The sequence below is a fragment of the Tachypleus tridentatus genome, chromosome 6 (genome assembly GCF_004210375.1).
Source record: "Tachypleus tridentatus isolate NWPU-2018 chromosome 6, ASM421037v1, whole genome shotgun sequence".
Taxonomy (NCBI): Eukaryota; Metazoa; Arthropoda; class Merostomata; order Xiphosura; family Limulidae; genus Tachypleus; species Tachypleus tridentatus.
Window position 1 is genome coordinate 133474009 of NC_134830.1, and position 24227 is coordinate 133498235.

The following is a 24227-nucleotide window of genomic DNA, read 5'->3' on the forward strand; positions in this document are numbered from 1 at the left end:
TTTTACATGGGTTTGAAAATTTGGAATAAAATCAAACAGGTCATTGCTATTATCTCAAATCTATATTATGAAACTACTTCTTATTTATGTTTTACCAATTAGTATAGCATAAAATCATAGCTAATAATCCATTTTAATAAAAAAACTTCAAACTTTTATGCTATTTTACAAGGCAATATCAAAAGCAATCCTGAATTTTCCCTTGGGTGACACGAGACATTTTCTCTAAGTATTTTGTCTTCTCTCTTTTATCCACCAACCCTTCAAAAAGTAAAAAACTAACTGTAAATTACTCACTATAAAATTGACATTTCTCAGATGAACCATAACTTTTATAGCCTTCAATTTTGCTTGATTATAAAGCTATCAAATAGAAAGTCAGGTCCTCCTGCCACATAGTCTCTTTCAGAATTTGTTAATAGTTCTCCTGTATGCTTAATTATATGTTACTTATAACCAATATAAAGTGAAGGTTTTCATCTGTAAAATGATGTATTATATAACATAGTTTTCTAGAAAACAAAATCATCATTTTCACTTAGAGTACAACCTTCATTTTCATGAGAAAGTTAATGACTACTGTGCATGAATTTGTTTGGTTTGTTTCGAATTTCGTGCAAAGCTACTCAAGGGCTGTCTAGGCTAGCCATCCCTAATTTTGCAGTGAAAGACTAGAGGGAAGGCAGCAGTCATCACTCCCCACTGCCAACTCTTGGGCCACTCTTTTACCAACAAATAGTAGGATTGACTGTCACATTATAACATCCCAACAGTTGAAAGGGCAAGCATGTTTGGTGGGACTGGGATTCAAACCCGCGACCATCAGATTACATGTCAAGTACCTTAACCACCTGGCCATGCTGGGCCTGAGTGAATTTGTAAATGCTCTTATCACCCAGTTAAAAAGCCAGAAAGATTTTGATAGTTATGGGAAATGGTCCACTTTTTGCATGTCATTAGTTTGTGTTCTTTGGTGTATTATTTAATTAACTATAAATTAATTAGTGTATTACTACCATTAGTATAAAAAAGTAAGGTTAAGTGTCTTTGACAATCAAGAGCAAGGAAAGATAAAATTGGGTTAATACTTTATTTCTTGCTTTTCATGTTTATTCTTTATTTATTATTAAACAAGTAATTAAAATGTAAAAATAGGGTTCTTTTTTTAAGTTAATATTATCTTAGGTAACACAAATAATAAGATAATAAATATGTTTCATGAGGCATGTTTTCAAGCAGCTTATGGGTCATTTCACTCAACAGCGTAAGATAAGCTGAACATGCCCTAAGTGGTTTACAACTTTTAATGGTGTGTACAGTCAAATAGTTAGACACAGTTCAATGGGCAATTAAACAATCAAATTTAATTAGAAATAGATGTATACTGTTAAGACTTTTAAAGCTACTTAGACTAAATTAAGGCAGTTTGAGGTTACAATTTGAAGTTATTCTAGAAAGAGAAAAAGGTTAATTTAGAATTATTTCAAACTTTTGTTGTTGTGATACTGTTGCTCAAATTGAAAATTACTTTGTACATGGACTACTCTAAACAAATACTCGATATATATACAAACAAATCTCTGCTTTAGTTTATTAAAAATACTTCACTAACAAATACAACTTTTTGTATGAGTTATAATGATAACTGAAAAACTGCAAATATGTTTGAAGATATACACACTATATTAAAAGTTAGAAGTATTAAATGTATAAAGACTTCAAATGAGTTCAAAGAGGTCACGTGGTTGGTCAAATTGACCAAGCTCACATGAAGAGAGTTAATATACATACTCCTTCATCACTACTGTTTTTATTATTACCTAAAACAGTGAATACCAGCCAGTTCTTCTGTTAACACTTTCTGGGTTGTATAGATAAGGTCAATTGCACCAACAAAATCAGAACTTGAGAGAAGTAGTTGTATAGTTGGTTGCGTTTGGTGGACTGTGGCCATCACTTTGGCCTGTAAATAAAAAATATACATCAAAAACACACAACTAAATATACTTATTACATATAATTTATAATACTGCCACAAACTTGCACAAACATTTGGAATAATCATCAAATATACATTGTAGTCCTTTTTCATAGTTCAAGCAGAAACAGAATTTGGTTGATGACTTCCTGCACTGTGATAAACATTAACAATATAAGTTTATGTGTAAATACTGGAATACTTTAAGTTAGATTGGGATAGATTAAGTAACACTGAGTGGATTAAGTTATGCTAATTGATACCAGCATACCATAATGTGATCTCTGCAAAAGATAGAAATTTGTGACCTAATAATCAGAAAAACAAGTGTAGTAATAAGTAACAATTACATACAAAAGAAAAGACATGATGTGAAGAAGAATTAAAATAAAACACTTTATTACTACAGATTTAGTTTGTCTTGAATTTCGTGCAAAGCTACTCGAGGGCTGTCTGCACTAACTGTCCTTAAATTAGCAGTGTAAGACTAGTGGGAAGCCAGCTAGTCATCACCACCCACTGCCAACTCTTGGGCTACTCTTTTACCAATGAATAGTGGGACTGACCATCACTTATAATGCCCCCATGGCTGAAAGGATGAGCATGTTTAGTGTGACGGGGATTCTAACCTGTGACCCTCAGATTACGAGTTGAGTGCTTTAACCACCTGGCCAAGCCAGCCTTATTACAACAAGACAGAAAAAAATGGTAGGACTGCTGTGGAATACCATAATGAAAATTTTGAAATAAACCAACAGGGTTAAACTGCATTTCAATAAATAATCTAAGTAAAAGATAATGTATTTAACAAACAAAAAGGATGATAAAATTAAACTTTAATAACAATAGGGTTAAACAATACACAATCACCAGGCACTAGTGGAAGACTATAAACAGAGACAGGAGTTTAGAGCAATTTTGGGCTCCTTCACATCAAAAGCAAATTGTTTACCTCAGACATCAAAATGTACCAGATGAGATAACTCCATCCTGAGGCTCTTCTATCAGTATACCTTCTAGTAAAACTATGGCTTATAATAAAAGTACATTTCCAGGTTTGGTAAATTGCACATAGATTTTTTCATTACACATTATGATATTGTTTAAAGACAATAGCTTCAGTAGTTCTGTCTTTAGATGTGATGTTCTATTTTATCATCCAGATTCTATACTGGATATAGAAATACACATGAAAAAGCAACCTTCAGCTTTTTCTCATAGGAACTTTGCATTAGTTTTTCCTAAAGATGTCTGGATAAACAATAGTGGTTTTCTACACAGAAATTACATACACAACATGATTATTAGGTACTCTAGATCTTCTTTTCATACTGCAGTTATGCAGAGTTGAAAAAACAAAGTTGACAGACAGGCAGATAGACTGACTGATATATATTAAAAGAAACTAAAAACATAGGTTCTGTACTTTGACTCTGAACAACTACTGTGTTCTCAGAATACTTATATGTTATTATATGATAATTTTATATATCATTCAAGTAACTTACATTAAATAATTTAAATTTTAAAAGTTCATGCACATACCTTGTTAAATAGTACATGTAGCCTTAAACACCGCTTTTGAAGGTGAATAACTTGAAGAGCTCCTTTAACAAGTGCTTCATCAATTTTTTGTATCTTGTTCCTTTAAACATAAGTACAAGGTATTTTATAAAGACATTTAAAATAAGACATCACATCTACCATGTTTACAGAATATAACAAAAGAATTTTGCAACAGGCATACAAAGAATTAACAGTATTATTTTGGGTTCTTAAGGTAGTGCAAAAGGTTTATTTTTTTTCACAAAAGGTCCATTTTATGGCAAGTGAAAGCAGCCGTATTACCTCTTTCAGTACAGGCTCAGTTCCTGGGACTGACTTTGTAATAATGTTTTGCTTGTTGTTGTTTTCAATCTATTACTTTTAAATCAGTAAGCATATGTTCACAAACGTTGGTAGATTATCATTAAATACTACTAGGCTTTCAGATCCAAAATATTAAATTTTTTAAACACATCTTAAGGTTTGTTAAGCAATGTTTTTTCTTGTCTATTTTTATTTTATGTTACCTCTCCAATGCGCAAAATAATTTTCAAGATTAAAAATACTTTTATGCATCAGAAAATTGTCAAATATCACATGCAAAATCCTTTTAATGTCCAGATAGTTTTGTCAAACGATTCTTAAAAACAACAAACTATATTTTATGTTATTTTCACTAATAATCTCTGTATGAGTTCAGTCCATTTTACCAATCTTGTAACCACTATATAAAATTAAGAAATCACTATAAAATATGCATTTTTCATTCTAGAATGACTAGAGATTATAAAACAAAAACATACATGTTTAGACTAAATGGCTTAAATCTCACAATGTTATATATTTATATAAACTTAATATTTTCATTATATTGAGCTTTCAGCTATGCCTGACAACAATACAGAAGTTATAATGATGAGATGCACATGCACTCACGTTACCATATCCAGTAATATAAAACAGACCTTTAGTTTTAACAAAGTGATCTATCTTAGCTGTGTTTCAGTGGACTAGTATTTCTTAAATACAGTCTCATTTCAATTATTATAAATTGTATATTTATATAGCTTATAAGTATTTACAAACGAGTTCTTAAACATATTTTTTCTGAAAACATACAACAGTAAAAAAAGAAGTAAAGTAATCAATTATCTCCTCAATTTACAACCTTTGAACCCAGTTGCTAAGCTTTTTAAATTTTCACATGTGGACAATATAAAACAAAATTCTTTTTAGGTTTTATATATACATATGAATAACCAAAAAATCATAAATTACTTCATTAATACCATAGCATTCCATTATAATTTATCAAGTTTAATAACTAAGTTGTATTTATATCTAAAAATATATGAAATCATGAACAGACTAAAGGTTCAATCTACCAGTTCAAAGGTTTGTCTTGAAAGAAAAAGAGGATGCTGTTATATTTGAAAATGACTAAGAAAATCACTGAGGAAACATTGAGCTTCTGATTGCTAATTCATATGTTATATATAGAAGCAATTATATATAAGGGCTCATTTCAAAGAATGGGAAGGGGTAAGTGTGTGGGGGGCACTGTGTCTGATTCACTAAATATAGTGATATATCACAAAATGGAAAAGATAAAAGGTTTTTGTTTTATATTCTAGCTTAACAATATTGGTAATTTGAATTAATAATTCATACAAAACTAAAGACTTTGTAGTTTGATATCACAAACATCTAATACGAATCAATGCTGCATTCAACATACCACATGAAACAATTAAATAATGTACAATATGAAAACTAAAATTATAATCTACAGTTTGATACCAAACTCTAGGAGATAAATTATAAAATAGCAGTTAAATAAAAATTTTGAATGCAAGTAAACAACCATGATGACATGGCATTTGACCTGTGAACCTTCTCGAGATGGTTATAGTGATAACTCGGGGTTCAATAATGTAAAACGTCTCTACATAAGCACAAAATACATCTTTCTAAGTAACTTCCAATGTTATTACATCCACTGTTAGTATGATAACACAGCTACCCAACGGGCAAACACATAGATTGAATTTTTGTAAGAAACTGCTCATCAGATTAATTTATATACCTTTCATTTAAGATTAATAGATTTGTACACTAGCATTTTAGGTTCTTTATCAAAACTTCTGCCAAAAACACACTCACTAAAGTTAAGTAAAACACAATCACAGATATAACTTCAAATCACAATCTACATGTTGTGACCCTCTATGATTTTATATCTTATGACACATTCCTGTTAAACAAAATGTGAAGCTACCTAAAGAAATTTAAACAAGCCTATTAAAAAATGTACAGAAGTATTTAAAATATATATAAACTACATTGTTTCAATCTTTTTCAAATGAGCCAAATAGAAAGCAAGTATAAAAATAAAAATTTATATCCATGATTATAGTCAATCTATTAATAGAAAGTGCTAAACAAGAAGTTATTTTTAGTAATTTAATTTTTGAAAAAATATATTGAAACTTTTAACACCATAAAAAACTGAAAAGCAAATGAGTTTATTTTAGTAATAAATAATAGTAGTTATTCTAATTATATAACACTCTCTTAGTGGATAAAAGTAGTGAAGAATACTTATTATAAGATTATATACAAAATAAACATACATGTGATAACAAGCACTTTTTTCAGCAGAAATGCATCAAATAAACTGAATAAAGTAATGAATGTTAATTATTAAAGTGCCAAGACAACTAAATATGAAGAGATATTAAAAATCATGGCAATATGAAATATACTTTAAATTGGTCTTATATGTTCAATACAAATACATCAGAATAGAGACTCAACATTAAGAATGTTACAATATTCCAAATTTGAAATGTTTACAAAGTAATACTACTTCTAGATTTTATAAGATACTCAGATAATTTCTGAGAGATAATATATTCAGTTATATTTTACTAAGTTAAAACTATTTACTGTCCTTTGTTGCCAGAATTACACAAAAAAGTTGACAATGCAATAATCACAAAAATATTTTCTTAACTTTTAACACCACTTTATAGTTAGCTTAAAGAATGCTGTGTCACCTGAAACATTTAATAATTATTCTTATTGCAAGTGTTAAGAACAAAACATTTTTACCTACAAGCCTCATTACACACAAAAACTAAGATAGGTGTTCAAAGTACTTACTTTAGGTCCTCAACTGCTTTTATTGTATGTGTCAACTGGTCCATTAAAGCATCATGAGAAGTCATTGCATGGAAAAAAAGCTTTGGACTTTAATGAAATCTGCCTTGCAATTTGTACTTCTACTATATCCAAATAGTGTCCAAGCTGAACAAAAATATACAAAAATTAGTTGCAAATTCTAACCACACAGCATTTTATTAGGTCAAATATCTGGAAGTGTTTAAATAAAGCTTCTGTAGTTAATTTTAAATTTGTAGTGATTCAATCTACACTTCTCATTACAAAAAGTTATTCCTATACACATTTTATTTCTTTTACTACATTATCTCCCAGTAGCTAAGATATGAGTAGGAATGTATTTCAGAGGAGAGTATCTCCTTGAAATTCATTTTAATTCTACAAACACAATATCACAAACAAGCAGGTTTTCATCTGAAATACAAAAGGCCAAAATAACCATTTTGGGATAGAGGAATTTATCTTGTATTGTTCAGATTGAAAAGGAAAATGAATTAAATAAGGCCAATCTTGTCCTGATTAGAAAGCAAGTTAAATCATAACGGTTGCTGGTTAGTGTTTATGTTATTTTTCTGTGTTCTTAAGTGCATTATTTAAATAAATAAAAATTATTTAGTACCATCATTATAACAAAAAGTAGGCCTGAAGTTCATCAGCAACCAAAAGGAAAGGAAGAGAGGTCAAAGGTAGGTATTATATTTTGTTTCTGATGTATATTCCTTATTTAAAGTTAAAAATAACTAACACACAAAAATCAGAAACTAATTAGAGAAGACTATGTAAAATAATGAAAAATAAAATAAAAAATCGTTCATGAAGTATTTTCGTGAGCAATTTGTACATTACACTATTCCTCATGGTAATCTGAGCTACCCATCTGCCAAGCGAGTTAAAACTTGTATGGTGGGATTATTAGTTAGACATGGTTCAAAGGGCAATAAAACAATAAAATGAAGTATAAAGAGGTGCAAGTTTTCTGTGACAATCAGCAAACAATTTATAAAAAAAAAGGGGGAGAACAATTTAGAATTATTAACTATCTTTCTATGGTGGTTACAAGGTCAGTCAAACTGATAGTTTAGTTAGAGAAAATAACAGGTAAAATATATGGTTCTTCATAAAAAAAACGTTGGATATTTATTCAGAAGGTTTGAGAATTTATGCAAATTAAATTTGAAAGCCTTTACATGTAAAGAATTATTTTTAATCTTAATATGCAAATCACTTTGCAGTCAGAACAGTCAACACTCTGATTCTGTATTCACTTCCAAATCCCAAGTACAAATATTTAATTAAAAATTCTGAATTTTCTGGTACAAAAGCTTTGTAACGTTTACTGAAAGCTTGTCAAATATTGTGAAGATACAAAAACATGTTAAAAAAGTTATCGTGTGAATAACTGTTGCAGTTACAAAGTCAGTCACTTCAACTAACCCTAAATGGAAAGAGTTAATTTAGGCAAGAAGGAAACAACCTAGAAAAAAACAAAAATAAGCAGAGTGAACTAAGATTCACAAGAAACTAAAACAAACAAGGTCATTCAGAAAATACATTTTTCTCTTTTCTTTCATAGACATTAAATAATACATAAAAAATGACTGTATTGATGTTGGTATTGAATAATCTGCAAGACCTTCATATTTTCAGAAGTGGTTAATGGAAGTGACATAACAGGTCAGTGTCAGACTGCAATGCACAGTCCTGTAACTTTAGTGAAAAGATCTCAATATACCAAAACTAATTATTGACTGGATATGCTCCTGAGACTAAGGAACTTTAAATCCACATTTAACAAAAATGGCCAAGTAAAGAAACTTGCCCAGTCAGTGGACATCCAGGAAAAATAAAGAAAAAAGATAGAAAAAGACACTTGAATGGACTGAACAACAGTAGGAAAGTACAATGGGAACAACCAAATAGGTTAAGAAAGGTAAAAATAAAGCTATAAGATATACCCCATCCTAGTTGGAGTTATAAAACATTACACAGAGAACAGTTGTCCCATCTCTAATGTTTCCAATGCTATATAAGAACATGCATCAAGAGGTAGGAAAAGTATCTATTGATTGATTATTAACCACACAATGATATCTCCTGTTCACTACCAGTGGAAGTTTATTGAGAACAGTCACAGTGGTATACGTAGCATGTGAAAAAGCCATTTAAATACTTTCATATTATAAGATAATGTTTTTCTTAGTCAAATAATTTCACAGCCCCAGATACCCTTACAGTTATTAAAAGGAGTGTTAGGCCATACAGCATTATGATGCTGGCCTGTAAATTATCCTCTGAAGAATACTGTGATCAAAATGCCAGATAGCAAATTTGGCAAGATACAACTCAAAATTCACTTGTAAGGCATTCAGGAAAATCACTGTTAATAACACAGATCAAATGCAAAGCTCATTTGTTATGTAAAATGAGCAAGGTATGAGGATCATGATTTATTGTACAGTATAAACAGCCTTTATGCACAACTCATTAAACACTCAATACATACAAGATAAAAACAAACAGTCCTAATAGGATGTCAAAACATTCCTCTGAATAAGAATTAAGATCAGATTTTATCTGCCTTTAAGTACAAGACCTGCTAGGTAAATTAAGTCTGTGAAGTATCAAGGGTATAGATACCACAAAATAATGTACCTGATGCAATTAATATTATTTAAAGGGAAAGATGATAGAGCAAAAAATGTTAATAGGTATATAAATGTAGGAAAAGGTAAGATACATAAGAATAAACCCAACCACAATTAGGAAGATCTGTAGAAACTTGAGATCATTAAGAGAAAAGACTAATGGCTCTCATGGATGAAAAGGTGGTACACGAGGCAGCACTGTAACTGACCATGAAAGTAACTTATACACCATGTTTATAAATCAATACATAAGGAAAGAAGTAATTTGTTGAAGAGTAGGATATATAAATAAGATATATTATTTAACTCTTTCCACACAGGCCTGAATGAATGAATCAAGTTTCTAATGATTTTGTACTTATTACAATTTCCCTACTACAACTTTTAATACAATGTGGTTTTTTTTAACAACATTTGACTGACATTATAAGACTTCGTACACAAAATATTAATTTTTTAATTAAATATTTCTAAACATTAGCTAGTTCTGTTTACTTGTCTGGGCACAAAGTGATTCCAATCTTAAGATAAAAAAATGTTTATTCATCAGAAAAATTTCATTCATGTAATCTCTAAAAACATCCTAAATAATTACAGAAAATTATTTATCAGGAAAATTTTATATTTTATTTATTTTTCTCTACAATGTGACTGACCTTGTAACTACCAAAAACAATTTGAAATAAAGCTAAGGTTATAATTTTCCTGTATACTGAAAATGTATTTCAGATGGATACTTCTCACCACTCACAAGAACAGTTATTCTCATACACTGCTGCTTCCTATATGGGAAATTTTTCTTTACATATGCCACAAGTCTTCTGTTTCTCTTCTATTGAAATCAAATGTTTTCACCAACAAGTCTATGTGAATCATCTTGTGTCATCTCTCCATTAATAAGAATACAGTCTACTCATGTGACTCCCTCTACATGCCTTTACCAAACTATTACTTCAAAGTTTGGGAGAAGATGTAAGTACTAAAACATGTGTGTTTGAAGAAAAGATAAGAAGTGTGAGAAGAGGGAAGCACCAATCAGAAATACATCTTCAGGGTAATAATATTATAGCTTGAACCCCACATTAATTAGGAGGAGGGAAGAACAGATGTACTCCACAAAAGCATCTGAAGGATACCTCCATAGATAAAAAGAGTTGTACTGGAATACTTGTAAAGGGGAACTGCAAGTCCATAGGTATCATGGTCTGTAATGGGCAAGTTTGTGACACAATATCACAAGGATATTCACTTTCAAGAGATCTTGTAAAATGTTACATCTCAATGGTGAGCACTGTGAAGCCATGAAATGAACAGCACAACTCTACATGGCTGTACAGTGTGGGTTTTGGAATGTAGAATACCTGGTCAGGTACCACTTGCCAAAGGAAAGGATCCATGTAATAAAGGTGTGGAGGACAGATCCCTGGAACAAAAGAAAGCATTAATACAGACAAGCCCAGTCTTAGAGTTGCACTGAAATGTGAAGAACAGCCACAGGTGTAAAGTAAAACTCAAATAAGCAGGAACTGCAATATGATGTAAATAATGGGAGATGACTATGTTAGGCATGATCCACATGCCCGATTGCAAGATTTCCTCAAGTGGTCAAAAAAGACAAGAAGCAAGAGAAAAGGCAAAGTGCTGAATTTGATGAGAAGTTACTCTAAACAAATTCCTGTGGGAAGGGGACAATGATAAACATGCCTACTGGATTAAACAACAAATCAAACTGTTCAGTGTAGAAGGGGATGGATCTCTAGATGAAGAAAACTGTCAAAGGATGAAAAGTCAAGAATGGGAATTACAAAAGAAAGCATTGGAGGCATTATAGCAATGAAAGGCATGCACCAAACATAAGAGTCTATCCAGATTGGGATGAGGATAGATATCAGAGACAGAATGAAGGGAAATAGGCAAAAATGAGGAGTTATTCTCATGTACTGTTGATGTTTACAGGAAAAAGGTTTGCATTTGTTCCATTACATTAGGGCTATCTCCACTAGCCAACCGTAATTTAGTGATGAAAACTAGAGGGAAAGGAATTAGTCATCACATCACCACTTACTGCCAAACTTTGGTTTTTTTTTTTTTTTTTTACTAAGAATAGTGTGATTGACCATTATATTATAATACCCCCATGGCTGAAAGGATAAGCATGTTTGGTGAAATGGGAATTCTAAACTGAAACCCTTAGTTTGTGAGCCAAGTGTCCTAACCAAATAGCCATGATGGGAGGAAGGAATGATCCAGATAAAAGAGAAGATAGGTATGGTGGTAAAGTGTGCATGTGACATTGATGATAAACAGGTGGGATAAGCCAAAAGGAGAAAGAAATATGTTTTAAGGTAAAGTTGAAACATATACAAAAAGAATAAGGATTGAATGGAGATAAAGTAAGAGAACAGCAGACCACATAAACATCTCAGACCAGAAGAGTAGGCTGTCTGAAATGGCAATGAATCCAGAAGGAATGAATTAACGTGGCAAAGCAGGTGAAGCAAAGACTCTACAGTAATGGATAGATGAAAGGTACGAGACAAGGCTGCCTTACAACTTGAAATCAAGAAGACCGAAGACCCCCAGTCAAAAACCCATGTAAGAAACTTACAGATATCTGTCACAATAGACTGAGCATATAAAAATCTCCAACATCTGGACCATATGTAAAAGATTTTCTATTTTCATTGATATACCTTCATGGAAGTAAGACGTATGGCTTGAGATAAATAGCAAGCTACTCAACAGGAAAAATCCAGAATTCTTGCTAAGGACCAAGCATGCCAAGCATGAAGATGGGGGATATGAACTGTGGGATGTAGAACTAGTAACCGTGGTTAACAAAGGAGAGTGGGGAACAAGGGAAAGGGTACAAAAGGAAATAACTGGAGTTGCTGCATTCAAGGAAACCAAAAAGGAGCTATCATAAAACCCTGGATGAAGTGGCAAGGATTAAGGAAACCACCCAATGAAGCAATAAGACAGGAAATAAACATATAGGAATTTATGTGAAAAATCTTGACTGAAGGCATCGAAAATCAAAACCTGAGGATGATGCACTGGAGACCAAAAGAGTGGTAATTTGCAATGTGAGGAAAATGCAACTGAGTGCAAAGCCACCAGAAAATAAGAGGATCAAGGGAACACTTTGTTGGATACATCTTGTTGGAGCAGGAAAGATGATTCATCACAAGACGTAAAACACCAGGAACATCGCATGCAATTAAATAAATGTGGTGCATGTGGCCCCAATAGAGGAGAGATCCAACATACGAAAACAGATGGATCTCGACCAGGTGCCACCTTGGTGATTGATATATACCACAACTGTTGAATTCTTGAAATTGATTATCACCAGAAAATGTCTGATTAGAAGTAGGTCATTATCCAAAGCCCAATGGATAACTAGAAGCTTGAAGATATTGATATATAAAGACTGCTCATCAACAGACCAATAACCTGAAGTTTCCTGGTGATTGACCCATGCATCTCAACACAGAAGGAATTCATCTGTAAACAGAAGTATACATGGACAAGGAGGATGAATTGGGATGCCCACTAATGTACGAGTCTTGTCCAACCACCAAGGCAGATCATCCACTAAGAAAGAGGAAGTGTAATAGGAAAAGCCAAGGAGTTCTGAGCAAAATTCCATTGATCAGGCAGAGCCATTGTAAGGAACACATATGTGCATGACATAGGTGGACTAATGGTGTCATGGAAGACCACATCCCCAAAAGCAAAGGAGCCTTGCAAGCAGAAAGTGAGGTGAACTAACAATTCCATAGAACAAAGTCAGAGAGAAGGTTTGAGCCCAATGTGAATGTTTAAAAAAACACCCAAATGGACAAGGAATTGTGAAGGATGGAGGCAGGACTTCTACACTTTGATTAACCAGCCTCTCCAAGCAGCTACATGAAAGAGCTGAAGAGTATGACTGACCGACTCCAGTTCAGAATGGACCTGAAGAACACAATCATCCACATAATAATGGAAATGCAGTCCTAGAAGAAGATGAAGAGCAAAATCCCTGACCATCTGGCAGAAAATAAAAGGTGCAGAAGCAAACCTAAATGGTAAGGCATAAAACTGGTACACCACCCAGCAATGGACAAATCGAAGATACGGACTCTGCGAATACATACTGATAAGCCTCCCACTGGGTTGCTTGCACCTGAGGCAGGAGACACGAAATGGTGAGATTAACTTTGGAATTCATGTTTGAAGAGTTGACAAAAAGGTGACTACAACAAGGTAGAATTAAGGTAATTCTAAAGAAAACTGGGTAGTTCATAAAATATAACCACTTTGTTAAGAAACTGCATCCCAAACCAAAATCAGGTCAGAAAAGAAACACATACATGCACAAGCACTGCCAAGTGAGAAGTGATAGTTCCATAGCAACTCCTAGAGGATCACTTGCATCATATGAGTATACTGTGTTCCTACTGATAGAGATGTGATGCATAATAATTTACATAAGAGAGACATTGAAATCTGGGAGTGGAAGGCTTGTGGCATGCATAAAGCAAATGTTCCCATATAGGAGGCAGAGATGAATTAGAATAGTTACTCTTGTGAAAAGAGAAAAGTACTATATTCGAATTACCCTTTTTTCTTTCTAGAATGACTTCAAGTTGTAACATAAAACTAAGTGTTTATTCTAAATAGCATCAAACTTGAAACAGTATACATCTGTTTATATTTAAATTCTATTGTTTCATTGCCCTTTCAACTGTATATAAATCAATATTCCTGCCATAAAATTACAAAATTAAGTGGTGAATGAGGTGCTCAAGTTACCCTATCAAATTACACAATGCATAGACAACTTGGGAGATGTTTGTGTGTATCCTTCATGAAAATTCGTTATTATTCTTTATTTTAAGTAATATAATGTAAGTTTCTGATTTTTTATATTTTAGTTACTTTTCTAATAATAAACAAAGAATACACCTGAAAAACAAGAAATAGTGTATTTACATGGGTCTTTTTTTTCTGTCAACTCTTCATGACATTTAACCTTACTTTTTCACACTAATGGCATAATTTTTACACAATCTTTTTCTTGCAGTTGATTGTCCAGGACACTTAATCCTACTTTTTTATACTAACAGTAATAATCCACTAAATAATTATTTATTTAAATAAAGCACCAAAGAACACAGATTAATAACAGTTAAAAAATCAGATAATGTGCTATGAATACCAAACGTTTTCTGGCTTTCTAACTGTGTAACAAGAGCCATTAAATAAATATTGAACTAATACTGCCAATGTACTTCACATGGCAATAAAATTTGAACTGGAAACAAAATAGACAATTCTCTGCAATATAATGTCATTTGATGCATTAAAACTTTGGTTTTCTATTGGTTATAAATGATAAAATATAAAACATCAGACAAAACTATTGTCAGGTGGGTGTGACAAGTGGGATCAGCTATCAAATGTCACTGTGAAAATAAATAAAAAGATGGTTGAGAATGATGAACATATTTCAATGATGAGACTGGTTTCCTGTGAAAAAGTTGTCAAAATAAGATAAACTATAGTTGGGCTAGCCAGAAATGTTGGATCTGGAATTGGAAATCAGTAGAATGGAAGTTAATGATTCACCAGTACAAAGACATTGATCATTGAATGGGTAGCCTTTCAAAGAGCTACTGCAAAAGGTAAAGTGGAGAAGCTAAGAAACTAGAGAAAAAGGGGTATATGAAAATGTTGACCCAGCCAGGAATGGAATAAGTTTAGTGTTGAACAAGTTGAGAATGAAGTTAAGAAACTGTAGAAAAGTCAATAAAACAAGAACAAGTACTACACAAGCTGGAGAGGTAAGCTCTCACTGTGGAAATACAGCCCCAGTAACAATGTGCAGTCTATGTTACTTTACTGACAGCATGAAAATAATTTAACAAGGAAAGGCTTATGTATTTAAAATGTAAATGATTGTTTTGATTATTACACTTAAAATATATTTCATCCAAGAATATGTTTTTTAACTGGTTAACAAAATATAAAAACAGTTTTGCACATACAGCTAGTTCTGGAATACTATTCATGTTTCACATAACAACTCTGAAAGAGGTTGAAGGAAATTCTCATCAATTGTAAGATTCTAATTTTTAATGGTGTCCTCTTACTGATTAATGTTCTCTTTGTTTTATCAGGGAACAATGAAAAAATGATATTTATCAATAACACTTGTCATTTTTTTCCTTTCATTGCTTTCAAATTCAATTTGAAATGTAAAATTTGATGTTAAATATTGTCCTTTTAGTGTTCCATAACATGATTTAAAATGTAAGTTTAATAATAAGTATTGTCCTTTCATTGTCTCCCTAATGGAATGTAAAAAATGTCAGTTTGTAATACACTTCATATAATTTGTTTTGGTATGCTCAACCATAATGTGGTATAGCAATAAAGAATCACAGCAAAAAGTTTTATAAGTTAACAGTGACAATGAAAGCTTGTCTTAATGCAGCTTGGCATAACAGCCTTTTTCAGCAACACTAAATTTCATATGGCTAAGTGAAAAATATCTTGGATAAACATTTCTCTTCTTATCACATACAACATCTTAATACAGTTAACTAATAAAAAAAAGTAAAGCAAGTTTTAAAAAAAAATTAGGACTGCAACTGGGTCAGAATTTGTTCATTTTCTCTCTAGAAATATGTCACCAAAGCAAGCTTCCATTACTTTGTTTCCATCTTTACACAAAATTCTATTGAATGGGAAAGAATACTGACTTATATGGCTGAAAAGATCAGAAAAAGATATTTCATTATGTGTTTAGATCACCAGCAGATATGAGCATACTTACATGTGTGTAGGATGTCACAAATGAGAAACAATTCTTTGTTCATTCAGCATACATATACACTTTTTATTAAATTCAAAATTTCATACTAATTGAACATACTTCAACTCTACCATTAGAAATCTAGAGGACAGACCCCATTTGCAAGATGAGGGCACATTAGCTATGCAATATGTATTCATGTATACACTTCAACTCTCCATCAGATTCGATGGAACATACTCCACCTGTGGAATGTCATTTGGTTTTGTATAGTGTACTCACTTCAACTCTACCATTAGACTCTAGAGTATATACTCCAGCTACAGGAGGAGAGCACTAAAGTTACATAATATTTGTCTACACATGATAATACACACATCAACTCTAATGAACAGACTAGTTGTAGAAAGCGGATATAATTGTATAAAGTGTGCTCACCTAAATGCTACTAAACAAACTCGTACAGCAGGAGAATAGCACAAGTGACATGAGTGCTGTATACAAGAAGGAGCTTATATTACACTGACAACATTATTATCACTCCACTTCTTACCATATTGTTATTCTTTTGTATTGCTCCAGTGGTTTAGTCTGACCAGGCAGGATTCTCCACAGTACACTACCCCAGCAGCTATAAAATGGTAACTTTACAAAATGGAAGACCTGGATAAAGTGATTGGATCCTTACTAGTATTTCAGTTTGGTATTTTACTGGAGACAGTGCAACAGGGGAACTCTATTTTTAAAAGCCAACATGTGAAAGAAAAAGTGCTGGCTTTTTCTGTGATAGTCCAAGAAATTTAGAGCATAAATAAGTGAGAAAAAACAAGCAAAAGAAGAGTGAAATAAAGAGCAAGAAGCCAATGGCTTGAAAGGGTCATGCATACAAGTATACAATACTTTACTGAGGTCCCAATCAAGTATAGGAGTGTGGTGAGGGTGTCTGTGAATAAACTGAAACAAGAGAGAAAGGGCAGGAGCAGAAAATACCCTGTGGTACCAGGAAACATGTATTGTGGTGAATAACACTGTTCAATAGCTAGTAATAATTAAAACTGATAAAACCATAGTTGATCACAAGACAGCAGTCTTATCTTCCGGGGGACCACAAAAAGACAAGAGTAAAAACACTGAGGGAGGGGGATGTGAGCTCTGTCTATGGCATGTTTGTTTAAGAAATCTGATCCACATGTTCAAGATAGTGAAGACAGATGGGAGCAGGAGAAGGATGAAATGAGATTGGTTAAGACTGTAAGGGGGAAAATAAGAGAAACAGAGAGAAAGCTAATAGAAAAAAGTTTATATATATGATGAGAACTTGAAAATTAATCTGAAATTAATTTGAGGGCATTGATAATGAATTATGCATTAAAATTGATTTTTCAAAAAGGAAAGCTTTGTTATGTATAGGAGACAAGAGCATATGGTTAGTTTGGGTACAATTGGTAGCTTAGGTGGATTTCTGAGTTTCAAAGTTAAAAAAGTGTTGATAGTTTTTTCTGATAAATGTTGAGGACACCATTACATTTTAGGATATGCAAAAATGAAATTTGAGAATGTAGATTAAAATATATGAAGTATGGCTTATAAGCTCTGTTTATTAATAGGCCTATTAAAATATTTCTTTTATACAGCATAACAAGAGAGATAATGCTGTTGAAATGTGAATAGTTCTGTATATATACATATAATAGACTCCATCAATGTTATGATTACCGAAAAAGTCTAAAAAATATGTTATTATGCTTCATGAACTTGCATGTCAGTTTAACAGTAAGATGTTATAAGTGCAGATATTCTAAAAAGTTTGAACAGTGATCTTCATTATGGAAAAATAAAAGTGTCATCCACATATGAAGACCATAAGGCCTCCTATGCTGACAAACACAAATGCCACCTGAAAGTCAGGGACAAGAAATATACAGCAATTTCCATTAAAATGCATAAAAAAGTTGAGTAACTCCTGTATTTCCTCAAAACATCAACACAGAACATAAAATGAACATTTAATTTTTAGCTGAAAAAAATATGAAAATTAATTGATTTAGCACAATGAATAAAACTGCTGTCAATGTTTCTAAGGTGTTACTACATATATTCAATATGTGTTAAATCTACCTGTATCAAATCAAGAAATATACACAGATGGTATCTACAAAATTATTTCATAAGAAGAAATTCTGAGTGTAAGTCAACAGACACTAATGATTTATAATAATGTCTTAATTAATCAAGAAAAGAAGACAAGAAAAAGAGAAAAGTTATATATGCCTTACAGAGCAGACAAATCGGTTTCAATTAGAATACAATCAATATGATGGATGATCATTTATGAAGATTAATTACCTAACATGAAAATAGTAAAACGTAATTCTACAAGAACACCTCATGGTTTCTGTGCTTTCAATTTGTTGTGTTTATGATATAAGACTATAACTGTTTAAAATGTTGGAAGAAAAACAACATACTAAACAAGTTATTGATTTTTTCACTTTATCCATGAATTTAATATGCTACGCCTTTAATTAATTTAAAATTTTAAGAACAAATAACCACATAGTCACAACAATTAGTTGCACAGATTTTTTGTACAAATTGTTCTACATTTTTAATCAAATACAAATAACTGCAATGTTGAAACGTGATTTCTTATAATTTCTGCAGTGACAAAAAGGTTTCAAATTTTCACATTCTGAGTTTCTTGTACAGGTAAGTGTAGGTATATACAAGATGTTAGAGTTTTTCTAAATCATCATCCATACAGCTAATATAGTGTGATGTTGGCTTTAAAATGCAAAAACAAAGTATTATCCACCCTTTGATACAATCAGTGTCAAATTCTCACATAATTCTGGTTGAAATTTAATAAAAATGTCAAGAGATTGGTTTTCACAATATACTGTGAAGTAAACATTGCACTATTACAAGAAAACTCCTATCCTGTAAGAGTAGACAAAACAAAACAAAAAAATACCCTCACTGAGAGAGATGTGAGATATGTAAAACTCGATATCTGAAAAGTCAATGTCGTACACTTATAAAATTAAAAAAAAAAAAAAAAAGAGTACAGTCTCATGTAAACTGCAGAAATGTGGCTTTTGTGGAATATTAGCAGCAAGAAAGTCTTCACTGCAAAAAGAGACTAGCAGTAGTACAAGATACTTAGGACAGAGAAGTTTGAATTTGAATTGTTTGATTACAACTGCTGTGTATATATTTGATAAAAACTCAATGAAATGTTGCAGAAGGACAACCACATGTCAACAGTCAATCATACATGAAGCACAATACCTACAAATGGTGTTGACCTTCTCCACAAAATTGATGGAACCATAGATCAGTATACATTCAACAGTATATCAGTCCACCATGTTATACCCTACGAGACAACTAATCAGACAATATTTTAAATTGCACTCAAACTCTTCCACAATACGTGAAACATATTAAAAAAAACAACAACTTAAGATAACTTTATCAAATGGAATAGCTTCCAAAAGGTCCAGATATTAAAACACAGAACAAATACAACAAGAGTACCAACTATACTAAAGAAAGCCTATGGACATAGATTTAAAAAAAAAAATTAAATTGTGCAGTGACTTTGAGAAATAAATAGATATTCAATGTACCAAAGATATTACTGATGTCAAAGGCGTATACACTAAATATTAGCATTAAGTAAAGTTAGAGACATTATTTTTCTTCTATTTTTGTAATAATTTCATGTAATATTAACTTGCAAGAAGCACAAATTAATTTTGATGGCAAATCAATGACTATTTTGTGTGTAAAGTTCACAGTATGACAATTACGGTGGTGTTCTAATATGCTCAAATGTTACTAAAGTTTTTCAGGAAATTTGAAATCCAATCAGCAATGTGAATGATTCTGAAATCTTAAACACTTCTGAAAGTTAAAATTGCCTTTTGGAAGTAATTAAGTCTTTTTAACAATTAATTTCAGCATTAAGTGTTTAGTGGTCAAATTCAATTGTAGAATTTTTGAATACTAGAACCTAATTTTTTTGAAAAATTTATGTCCAAGACCAAATAAACCCATACCCCACTACTGCAAATGGCCTGAATGATATATTAATATAAGCTGACCTGAAACTAAATGTTAAATAATCATACTACATGAAATACAACAGCTTGGTCTAAACAACCAAAAAATATTAAAAAATGTTTGACAAAGAAGATTTGTAGAAAAATTTGTTCTTGTTTTCCCAAATCAAACACATCCACGGCTATTACAACTTATAAAAAGTTATTTTGGGATGTTTGCAAGCAATACTTTTGTTTCAATGAATTATTAATTTTTCATATTTTTTACAATATCAAAAGCATAAGAAACAGTTTCAAAATATTTGTATTATAATAGGATATTACAATTCCTAAAAAGTATATTTATTCCAAACAACATAACTGGTTGATTAAACTCAATAGGGTTAGACATATAGCCTAGAAATAATAAAAAACATTCTCACTAAGAAAGTTGTACAACATCAAAAGAATGGAAGCAATAATTGTCTTAAGACTGGTTAAAAGCAGTTCAAATAACAGCATAAATTACCTTTTCCTGTAATAGCTTAGAGGATGAACATGTATTAAAATCCTCTACAGTAATGTGGTCAGATTGTATACAAGCCCATGGTAACACAGTTTTAAAGGTTTCTGGACTATGCAGAGAAAATTCTGACTGAAGGAATACCTAAAACAAAGAAAGAATAAATGTTAACTTTACATTAGCAATATAAAACATGAAGTATACACAAGAATAATTCACAATTTATTTTTTTCAAATGCAAAGTATGCCTATGGTACAAACAAAAAGTTATCTTTACCACATAACATTTACATATTTTCTTGACTATTTGTCAAGACACATTATACACAAGAGCCAAGAAAATAATACCTTCCTATTGTTTCCTTTGACATTTCTACTCCCACCTCATTCTTAATGTTCTATATTTGCACATTTGTCAAATCTCCTTTACATCAAAATGGAATAATCATCCACATGTATAATACCTTATATAAAAACATCCAAGTACAATCGGGTCCAACCTTATGCATTTCCTACCTCTAAGTTTATGTCCCACCTAAAGAACTTTATTTGGTCCTCCTTTAGTTTTATCATACTTCTTTAGCATTACAAAGAGTATAAACATATGGTACACTTAAATATATATATTTCATTTTAAATTAATAATGTCAGTTTCAAATATATTAGCCCATATGTACCTTTAACTTAATTGTTAGGTAGAATCTCTACACTTATATGGCAATGCAACTGGAGAAAGCCGTGGTGTCTTTCACTCCAGGGAAAGAACAGTCGAAAGTATGTGAAAAATCCCATAAAACTATATTATCTTTGTAATCACTGTATCATGTGATAAGCAACATGATATATGTTGTCAAACATCAGAACAATAAAGCTATGAACTCAGAGTATATGAATTTCAAATGAAATCCCTGAAGCTCCATATATTCAAGTGGTCTATTAAGACCTAACATAAAATGATATTTCTTGTTAAAAACATTCCAAAATAAACACCTTTCTTAAAGAAATTAATGCAACTGAAGGACATTCTCTTGCCTGGCACATAAGAAGGTTAAACAAATATTTGTAAACTTCTAATGTTGGAACATGTTAAATCAGACATTTAGCATGTCAAACAAGTTCAATCCACACAGAAGAGTGACTCAACAATCCATGTTCTAAAGAAGGCATGCATTCCAATGACAACATCACCCTGAGTGAAACTGGTTCAAGGAATGAGAGGTACTAGGCATATTCTTCTATGTAAAACTTCTACTGTCTCAAACAGTTATCACTTTGTTTCTTTATTGAGTTTCATAAAGAACTATGCACTAGCTATCTCTAACTTTGAAGTGATGGATTAGACACTAATTTTAGGCTATTTCTGTCAGACCAAATGGTGCACAATTTTTTGTTGTTGTAACTGAAGACAGTTACAGAATATGAAACAAAACACAGATACACAGTTGTCAAGTTAACCATCAGACCAGGTTCAGCCCAGTATATATAGTTAGACCCAAAAAGTAAGTCCAATATCACATGTTTAATTATAAAGAAGGTGTCCCAATGAGAAAAGCATTAAACAATTCAAAACATACTATGTGTTGGATGCTTTTGTTTGAGAAGATTAAAATCTTGTAAGTCAGAAGCAAAAAATAATAAAAAAATGTAGTTTACTAAAGTAAGTAATCTGGCACCAAGAAATCACCTCATAGTAATATTTATTTAAACTTACTTGATTAGATTTTGAGATGTTACAAACATAATAAAACATCCTACAATATTCTTGATATTTCTACATAGTTCTAGTGAAATAGAAACATTAAATATTTTGGTTTGTACTGTTTACCTCTAAAAATGTAAAACATAACCTACACACTTTTCTTAATATGCTTAAACTTACTTTTGGCACAGTGTCTATGTCTGGGAGTCTTTTATCTGAAAAAAATAGAATAATATTCTGTTGTTTTTTGGATCAGTAAAAATGAGAAACTTCAAACTGATTAAACATGTTTGCATCTACACACAAATAAAAAATCTATAAATAGTTCTTAATTCTCTGCTTAACGATATTGCATCTCAAACACTTTCAGGTTTGTTTTTTTTATCAATTACTAAATGTACAAAAACTTGATATATAATTTTGACAAATGTAAATATACATGAAATGATTTAAAATTACACTATTTTATAATTAGAAGGAATACACTATTTAAATCATTACACAATAACTAGTTATTAAAAGATAAGATTTTCTAAAATTGAAAATGTATTTTCAATAATACCTACCTCTCCTCACACTACAACTAGACCCAGCATTGCTGGTGAAACCTGTGAAGATCATTAACTCAGGAATTGTCTTTAAATCCCTCTCAACCTTGGGGTGGCCCCCCCTTGGGTTGGTCAGCTGGTCCACTTGGGTTAGGGTCAACCAAGTTCCAGTGTTGGATGTTTTCAATAGGTGTTGTGGACATTGTGTCTGATGCTGGTGTTTGGGCATAGTGCTCACGAAACCCTGGTGTTCTTGAAGTCGAAGGCCATTGGGAATATACATATTGAGGTTACTCCTGATTCTACATTGAATTCTTCCAGAGGAGTTTGGAATGTTGTGATGAAGCTGTTTCCCCTAAAATGTCCCCAGGCTGTAATTTTTTATCGATTTAAGCGAGCCAGCAAACCCTTCTGAATAAAAGAAAATGGAGTTGTGAATTTGACCGTACAGAGTTATCAATGCACGGTCGATTGCCAGTAGTCAGATTTGTCTCTAGGCTATCATGCTTGTTTATTTCTCTATAGTTACCTAATAGTTACCTGAACCCTAATTTATTTTTATTTAAATTTTGTTAATAGAAAGATTAATATACTTCTCGACTGTTAATTTTAAATTAAATACAGAAGTCGCTAACAATAACATATAATGTCGAAAAACAATAAATTTCACTGATCTTCTGACAAACCTTTTTAATTCACTAAATACTATAACGATTAACTTATCAAAAAGAACTGAAACAAATTGTCTAGGGTCTCTATGCGGTCCGACGTCGGAATTTGATCCACGTTAGGATCAAAGGGGGTGTAAACCTCGTCCTCCATATCAAGAGATGGTGTTATTCCATTCATATCTAAACTTATTCCAAGGTAACACCCCCGTTACCATGTTGATTTACTTATTGTATATTACATATTGTCCATTGTGCAAAATGTTTAATTCAACATATCCTTTTCAGGCCATGTTCATTTTATAGAATTATATCAACATATATATTTGCACTGAGCTTCGTTAATGTATAATTGCATTTTTCGGTCCCGTGTGCTCATAGTACAGTTACACTTTGCAGTCGAACATACACGCATATAATCCTATTTTGACAAATAAAACCTTTCAAAATAGAACTATGTTTGTGTCTAGAAATCAGCTAACCTAGCACTATTTGGCCTGTAAGTATCGTATTAATGATGAATGATATTTAGAGGGGTGGAGTTCTTAGAACTAGGTTTTTTATATATTATATAGCCTTTCAATTTG

At 31.8% G+C, this 24227-nt stretch overlaps 1 protein-coding gene and 1 long non-coding RNA gene across 6 annotated transcripts in view; both read right to left on the minus strand.

Annotated features, from left to right (window-relative positions):
- The window catches only part of LOC143253709 (uncharacterized), a 397296-nt gene that overhangs the window by 289390 nt on the left and 83679 nt on the right, over positions 1–24227 (minus strand). The window lies entirely within an intron of this gene.
- Positions 1515–23476, minus strand: LOC143253704 (uncharacterized). Of its 3 annotated transcripts, XM_076507980.1 has the most exons (6): positions 22991–23476; positions 22605–22639; positions 20732–20869; positions 6689–6832; positions 3524–3623; positions 1515–1963 (listed from the first exon to the last, which is right to left on the minus strand). In XM_076507980.1, the coding sequence occupies exons 1-4, from the start codon at positions 23253–23255 to the stop codon at positions 6740–6742; spliced, it is 531 nt and encodes a 176-aa protein (XP_076364095.1). In that variant the 5' UTR covers positions 23256–23476; the 3' UTR covers positions 1515–1963; positions 3524–3623; positions 6689–6739. The 3 variants fall into 3 exon arrangements, with proteins under 3 accessions (XP_076364095.1, XP_076364096.1, XP_076364097.1); XM_076507981.1 differs by lacking the exon at positions 6689–6832; XM_076507982.1 differs by lacking the exons at positions 1515–1963; positions 3524–3623; positions 6689–6832 and adding an exon at positions 9998–16476.

What these genes read in the sequence shown, in the direction of transcription:
- LOC143253704 (XM_076507980.1), bottom strand. Translation starts at nt 23,255, where the DNA reads ATGTATATTCCCAATGGCCTTCGACTTCAAGAACACCAGGGTTTCGTG. An exon ending in TAGTTGTAGTGTGAGGAGAG is followed by an intron (nt 22,640 to 22,990) that starts GTAGGTATTATT and finishes TATTTTTTTCAG; the next exon opens with ATAAAAGACTCCCAGACATA. An exon ending in CTAAGCTATTACAGGAAAAG is followed by an intron (nt 6,833 to 20,731) that starts GTAATTTATGCT and finishes ATTTTTGTTCAG; the next exon opens with CTTGGACACTATTTGGATAT.